This window comes from Nicotiana sylvestris, chromosome 8, assembly GCF_000393655.2.
Source record: "Nicotiana sylvestris chromosome 8, ASM39365v2, whole genome shotgun sequence".
NCBI classification, from domain to species: Eukaryota; Viridiplantae; Streptophyta; class Magnoliopsida; order Solanales; family Solanaceae; genus Nicotiana; species Nicotiana sylvestris.
This window is the reverse complement of record NC_091064.1, coordinates 223,481,679-223,489,844: the sequence shown is the minus strand read 5'-3', so window position 1 is coordinate 223,489,844 and position 8,166 is coordinate 223,481,679. Positions and strand designations below refer to the sequence as shown.

The 8,166-nt window shown below is 38.1% G+C and overlaps 1 protein-coding gene across 1 annotated transcript; it reads left to right on the top strand.

Moving 5' to 3' along the window:
* The first annotated feature begins 6,413 nt into the window (after positions 1 to 6,413).
* Positions 6,414 to 6,827, top strand: LOC138876420 (uncharacterized). The gene has a single exon (XM_070155340.1). It carries the CDS (start codon positions 6,414 to 6,416, stop codon positions 6,825 to 6,827), a length of 414 nt encoding a protein of 137 aa, XP_070011441.1.
* The last annotated feature ends 1,339 nt before the right edge of the window (positions 6,828 to 8,166 follow it).

Below are 8,166 nucleotides of genomic sequence, written 5' to 3'. Positions count from 1 at the left end.
AAATTGATCATATTGGCTATATTTTGGTTAAGATTGATTAGGTGAATTGGTTATAGCTGATGAGGGTAGTTTGATAATTTGCAGTACGTTCAGGGGTAAAATGGTAATTGCAATAAGGTCGGAGGGGTAGTTTAGAAATTGTACATTTTGTAATTCTTTATGTTAAGCATGGGGGACAAAATGTAATGGGTGTGGGTGGTATAATTGTTTATGTTAGGCATGGGGGACAAGAGGTAATGAGTTAGGGTTTGATATATTTATTTAATGTAGTGGGGGACAAAACATTAGGTAGTGGATTTAAAAGGGGGATGAGTGGGAAGATAATGGGTAGGGTAGATGAAAATGGTTGATTTATTAATTGATTAAAGAGTTTTGGGATGGGATATAAATAAAAGAACTTGATCAGATTTTTAAGGGGAGAAGACAAGAGGACAGATAGAGAGAGAGAAAAAAAAGCTGAATATTTAAGAGAGAAGGAAAAATTCCGAAAAATATTAAAGAAAAAAAAGAAAAGAAAAAAAATACAAATAAGAAAAACATTCTGGAAATTCAAAAGAAGAATAGTATACACCTGATATACAATCCAAATATTCTGAAATACGGATTCAGAAATTTAGGGTTAAACACTAACTAGTCTTTCAAAATCTGAAAAAATTCCCTTTGCTTCTGTCCGTTGATTGTTGTTGGTGTTTCTGGATTTTTGTCATGATTTTAAAATCTGTCACTAAGTTTCTCGTTGCTGGTTGTTACTGGTTGCTGGGGTTGCTGTTGTTTTATGCTACTGAATTTCTGCTGAGCTCCCTTTTCTTTTGCTTCCAATATCAGGTACACAACTGACACGCTGGTTATTGTAAACCGAAATATGAAGCATGAATACGAAAATGAAGAGTTGAAATTCTAAATTTAATTTAATTATATTCTGAATTTTATTTGTATGTATAAATTATTTAGCTTGCAAAAATCAGAATCATGTAGCTATTTAATATATATAGTGGAACATCCGACGATAGCTTAACGGATGAACTATCTATATATTGCCTAAAAATAAATAAATGGTGTAGTAACTCCGTCTAGTCAAAAAATCAAACGAATAGGCCATTTAGGAACTTGGTAGGAATATTGTTTAGTTAAATAATATTGGTTAATTTCAGCATGTAAATGGTCTAGGATTAAAATTAGATTGCTAAGTTTTTTTTAATTTGACAAACTAAAAACATGCCTAGTATAATGTAACTAGGTAGTAACATGTGAATAAGACGGCTCAGGTCTAGTTTTATGTCATACACGTTGGGCCTGGGCCCGCAGTGGCAACAGACTGTCCAGTTGTGCATCATTTTCAGATTTTATGAATCATATTCGAAACCCATCTATAACAACTCAAGCATGTAAATAAATTAAGATATTTTCTCTTTTATTTTGTAGAGACAAATTTAATAAGAGAAAAATGTAGGCATTTTAGGACTGTCTTTTAAAAATAAAATGAGATGAGATGAGCCCAATAAAATGCACCAATTGCGGGGCCCTCAATAAATGTTTAATTGAATATTTAGAATTCGGGATGGACTGTTTAGTGAATTCCACGGTATCACCCAGAAATAATAATACGCTAATCGCTTTAGGCACGATTTTAATAATAATACATTCCTAAACATGGGTGCGCATTTATGCGACCCAAATCCAAATCCCAAAACATTGAATAAAAATACGTTTCGGATCGCGGGTGCATTTTATGTGACGCAATCCAAAGACATATTTTTAAACGATGTTCACATTCTTTTAAAAATATAATAATAAAAACGTATTTGTTTACAACAATTGGACGTGTAACCTATTTGTACGAAGTCATAGAGGAACTCATAATCAAGAAGTATCAAAACAATAAGGAAGACAATCATTTCAATTAAGGCAATTAAGGGTCAATGCAACACGTAGGAATTCGAGGAAAGCTAGCAACATCATATGGAGCATATAGAGACAATTTAAGCAATTATTAAACCCAATCATCACGGAATACTCTCCACATTGTGAACATAAGGACCTAATAACCCTAGGGCATATTTTCCACAAATAAGTCCGAGCACACACTCGTCACCTCGCATGCACGGACAACAATTAGCAACGAAGACTCAATCCTATGGGGAAGTCCCCCACACAAGGTTAGGCAAGATCCTTACCTCAAAGACGACAAACTGATACTCTAAAATGCACTTCTCAGGTGAAAAGACCTCCGGACAGCTCAAATCTACCCAAATTAACTTCAAAGCACAAATAAAACACATAAGAAACTATCCCGGATCAAAAAGTCTCAATCTTTAAAAAAATCAAAAAATGGGTCCAGAGGTTGACCCTTGGGCCCGCGCCTCGGAGCATGAGAAATTTTATAAAATCCGAATACCCATTCCAATATGAGTTCAACCATACAAAATTTATTTAATTCCGGCCCCTCAAATCACGATTTGTCATTTTAGGAATTTTCTTCAAAAACCAACATTTTACTCAACCCAAATCACAAATTAAATGATAAAAATAAAGACAAATTCATGGAATATAATCAATTCTAGGTGAAGAACACTTACCCAATCGTTTTGAATATGAGGTCTCAAATCATATTAAACAATGCTGAAACATCGAATCACGCCAAGAATTGAACTTAGGAACTTTCAAACCTTCTAACTTCCAAAACTCGTGCCAAAACCTACCAAATCAACCCGTAATGACGCCAAATTTTGCAGACAAGTCCAAAATGACATAACAGAGCTGCTCCAGCTCTCGGTCGGATTTCGACCCCGATATCACAAAAGTCAATTATGGGTCAAACTCCTCCATTCTCCAAACTTCAACTTTTCCAACTTTCGCCGAAATGCTTCAATTTACCCTACGGACCTCCAAATCTGAATCCGGACGCGCGCCTAAGTCCAAAATCACCATACGAATCTGTTGAGATCACCCACAACCCATTACGGGGCCATTTACTTAAAAGTCCAATTCCGGGCAAATTTTCACTGTTTAAACTTCCAAAACTAGGTTCTTTCTTCTAGTTCAATTCTGATTCATCCGAAAACTGAATTCAACCATGCACACAAGTCGATATACATAATGCGAAGCTGTTCGAAACCTCAAACTATCGAATCAGACGCAATTGCGCAAAACGACCAGTCGGGTCATTACTGTTTCACGCCATGAATACAGTCGAATACAAAAATCTGTCTAGCTATAATTTCCTATTTCACGCCGAGAAATACTATTATATTCATGAATACAGTATCTTAAATACATCGAATACACACTAAAAAATCTGAAAATATAGCTATAAGAATAATCTATATCTATACTATATTAAAAGCACGAAGGTCCTTATCAAAATATCGTTCGCCTTTTTTACCCTTAAATAATTAAGTTTATATTGGACAAAACAATAATTAATTATTTTTCTAATATTTAGAAATAGTTATTTAATTCATTCCCTAAAATTTAGGACTTCAAAATCAAATTAAAGATTGTGGACCAAATCCTTCCTTATTTGAGCTATATAATATAACATACTGTAAAAAAATTTATGTTTCGTTAACATGTAAAAATCTTTGGATGGAACACTTTCAATTCCTAATGTCATATTAGGAAACGTACTAGCACTTTGCAATCCTTTTAGCTATAGGAGTCTTTTTTTATTGTAAAAATTATATATATATATATATATATATATATATATATATATATATATATATATACTTATGCTATATATTAATATATGTTTGGCTAAACGAAAAGGAGGACGAGGTGTGATTCGGAAAAAGAAAAACAAATATATACCAAATTATTTTATTCGGTAAAATATATATAATTTATTTCTATCATATTACACGGCCATAAAATAGTAAATGTCGTTCGCCTTTTACCCTTAAAAATAACTATTTCAATGGACAAATTTGTAACTTTGGTTAGTTTTCTAATATTTAGGACTTTGAATCAATTAAAATTTTATATATTAAATCTTTCCTTATTAAAATAGGTAGAAAATATTAATATTTAAGAGTTTAGAATCAATAAATAGTTTACCTTATATAAATTGTACTAATTGACAATACATACTTTGTGCAATACGTATAAAATCAAGATGACAACGATGACGACTTCAATTAATTTTCTAATTAAAAATAAAAAAGGGAGACATAAAATCACATACATTAAATTAAATTTATTTAATACAATAACGTCTAATTAAAATTATTTCCATGCATTAATTAAATATGTGTTTTAAATATTCTTATTTAATCATACAAAGTAATTAATTCATGTTCAATTAAGCACCCAAATTATTATTTAATATCATATTTAATTATAAAAAATTATTGTCACGATCCTAAACCCCGACCCGGTCGTGATGGCGCCTCTCGTGAATACAAGGTCAACCAATCATTCCCAATTCAATTTTTAAACAGTTAAACAGTAAGAAAACAGTCTAAAGCATGATTAAATAACCACAGTTTAAGCAGATAATAGTATAATTTGCGGAATACAACCCAACACAATCCGATACCGGGGTGTCACTAGTTATGAGCATCTAAACAATCCGGGATACTCCAAATCAAACTACAAAGTTTAATATAGAAACTAAGAACATGAAGAAATAAGATAGGGAAGAGCTCCGGGCTGTGAACGTTGGCATCTACCTAGAGACTCCTCGGATCCGCCTGAGCCGGAAAGATCAGCACTCGGGAGTGGGACCAGCTACGCCTGAATCTGGACATGGGATGCAGGGACTAATGTGAGTACTCCGACTCAGTGAGTAATATTCATAAATAAAGACTGAAAGCAGGATATCACGTAAGGCACAACACATGCTATGATGAAGCAGTAAAACCATTAAAACAATGAATCAGTAAAAATGCGAATAATCATTTAAGTTCAGTTTAAACTTTAGAAATACCTTTTCAATAATTAAACAGATAATGACAAGCACTTAAGAAAGATAAACACATAAAGGTTTTCCCCTCGGGAAACATCTTAGAACAATACCAGCCCCTCGGGCTCAATCTCATATCACAATGGGTACCCGCGCTCACTGGGGGTGTGCAGACTCCTGGAGGGGCCCCTTACGGCTCAAGTGCAATATCAAGCCATCTCGTGGCATCATCAATAAGCCCTCGACCTCATATCAATCAATATTTCCTTACAACATAGGCCCTCGGTCTTACTCGGTCAAAAATCCTCACAAGCCACTTGGGCAGTAGTAAAACGACGATTCTCAGCCCAATATCATTTAAGTATTAAAACAGAGTAAACATGGCTGAGTATGAAAAAAAGTGGAAAATATCATGATTAAGTTCAAGTATAAAGTCAAAATAGTGAGGAAATATCAATATAAATCCCCGAAGGGTTCAAATAGTTGGCACAAGGCCCAAATATGGCATTCAGCCCAAATCATGATGATAGCAAATAGATTTCAGTCAAATACGCGGTAAAATGGTCATTCGGGACGGAATAAATCATAATTCCCAACAGTGCACGACCTCATGCTGGTCATCAAGCGTATGCGTCACCTTAATATAGCACTACGATGTGCAATTCGAAGTTTCGAACCCTCAGAACATCATTTACAATCATTACTCACCTCGAACCGGTCAAATCTTTAGCCCGCAACATCTTTGCCCCTCGAATCGGCCTCCGCTCGCGTCGAGTATATCCAAAATCAAAATCACGACATCAAAATATGCTAAGGGAACGAAGCCCAAGCAAAAATAATTAAAATACGGCACAAATCCCGAAATTACCAAAATTCGACCCCGGACCCACATCTCGGAATTTGATAATTTTTACATCAATAGGTTCCTTATCTTCCCACGAGTCCATACATATCAAAAGTTCTAAAATCCGACCTCAAATGGTCCTTCAAATCCTCAAGCAAAGGTCTAAGTTTCCAAGCCCTAGTTTCCCCAATAGGTGAGTATATCTGCTCCGCATCTCTTGCTCGGTCTCCCAAGTAGCCTTCTCTACCTCCACGGGCCGACCTCTCTACTACACTTTCACTGAAGCTATATCCTTTGACCTCAACTTTCTAACATAACGGACCAAAATAGCTACTGGCTCCATATCATAGGTCAAATCACCATCCAACTGAACCGTGCTGAAATCCAGAACATGAGACGGACCCCCAATTTACTTCTGGAGCATAGAAACATGAAATACCGGATGCACACTCGACAAGCTGGGTGACAAAGCAAGCTCATAAGCCACCTCCCTAATCCTCCGGAGCACCTCAAAAGGCCCAATGAACCGCAAACTCAATTTTCCTATCTTCCCAAATCTCATAAAGCCCTTCTATGGGTGAAACCTTCAACAGAACCTTTTCACCAACCATGTAAGACACATCTCAAACCTTCATATTAGCTGCTCAGGACTATGTAGTTCCTTCCATGCCAGAGGACAAGCAGCGCAGGTTGGAGAGGTTTGGTATACTTCAGCCTCCGATATTCAGTGGTGCAGATGGCAAGGATGCCCATGGTTTCTTAGATAAGTGCCAGAGAATGCTTCGTACGACAGGTATTTTGGAGACCAACGGGGTCGCTTTCACTACTTATCAGTTTTTCGGAGCTGCATTCACTTGGTGGGAGGATTTTGAAAGGTGTAGGCTTGTTAATGCAACACCTCTTACCTGGCAGCAGTTCTCTGTTCTCTTCCTGGAGAAGTATGTGCTGCAGTCTTTTAGAGAGGAGTTGCGTAGGCAGTTTGAGTGGTTGCATCATGGCGAGATGACCGTGTCGCAGTATGAGTTGAGGTTCTCCAAGTTAGCTCGTTATACCATTTGGTTGGTTCCGACAGATAGATAGAGGATTAGGAGGTTTGTTGATGGCCTCACTTATCAGCTCTGTATACTCATGACCAGGGAGAGGGTGTCTGGTGCTACTTTCGAGGAGGTTGTGGATATTGCCCATGAGATTGAGTTTGTTCGTCTCTAGGAGCGAGAGGAGAGGGAGGCCAAGAGGCCTCGAGGATCTGGTAGCTATAGTGGTGCTCCTTCGAGAGGTCAGTTCTAGTACGGCAAAGGCCATCCATTCAGGCCTACTCAGCCAGTTCGCCCAGGTTATCGTGGGGCACCGCTGGTTCATGGTTCTCACAGTTCTCATCAGGGCCAGTCATCACTTAGTGCCCTTCCAGCTTAGAGATCATCCCGTGCTCTATCAGTTCAGGGCTCTTTTATGCTAGGTGCATCTGCTAGCTATTCCGGTGCTAGGGGTTCCCTTCAATCCCCTTCTCCAGCACCTGAGAGTTGTTTTGAGTGTGGAGAGATGTGTCATATGTGGAGGCAGTGTCCTCGTCGTTTTGTGGGTCCATCTCAGTAGAGGGGTTAGTCATCGACTTCAACACCAGTCACTTCACTACCACCCGCCCAGCCAGCTAGGGGTGGGGTCAGTCAGCTAGAGGCCGTCCCAGAGGGGGAGGTCGATCAGGTGGCAGCCAGGCCCGTTTTTATGCACTTCCAGCTAGACCTGATGTTATTGCTTCCGATGTTGTTATCACAGGTATTGTTTCAGTCTGCCATGGAGATGCCTCTATATTATTTGATCCCAGTTCCACCTTTTCTTATATGTCATCATACTTTGCTCGTTATTTGGGTACGCCCCGTGAGACTCTTGCTTCACATGTTTATGTATCTACTCGGTGGGCGATATTGTTGTTGTAGACTGTGTGTACCGATCGTGTGTGGTGACTATTGGGGGTCTGGATACCCGTGAAGATCTTTTATTATTGTATATGGTGGATTTCGATGTCATTTTGGGCATGGATTGGTTATCTCTGTGTTGTGCTATCTGGACTGTCATGCTAAGATAGTCACTTTGGCTATACCGGGTGTGCCATGGATTGAGTGGCGAGGTGTAATTGATTACGTCCCTAGTAGAGTTATCTCATTCTTGAAGGCCCAGTGTATGGTTGGGAAGGGTTGTCTTTCGTATCTAGCCTTTGTGAGAGATGTAGGAGCTAAGACTCCCAGTATTGATTCTATTCCAGTTGTGAGGGATTTTCCCGATGTGTTTCCTGTAGACCTGTCGGGCATACTACCGGACAGGGATATTGATTTTGGTATTGACCTGGTGCCAGGCACTTAGACCATTTCTATTCTGCCATATCGTATGGCACCAGCGGAGTTGAAGGAGTTAAAGGAGAACC

Coding starts and splice junctions, on each gene's coding strand:
- LOC138876420 (XM_070155340.1), top strand. CDS start 6,414: ATGCCAGAGGACAAGCAGCGCAGGTTGGAGAGGTTTGGTATACTTCAG.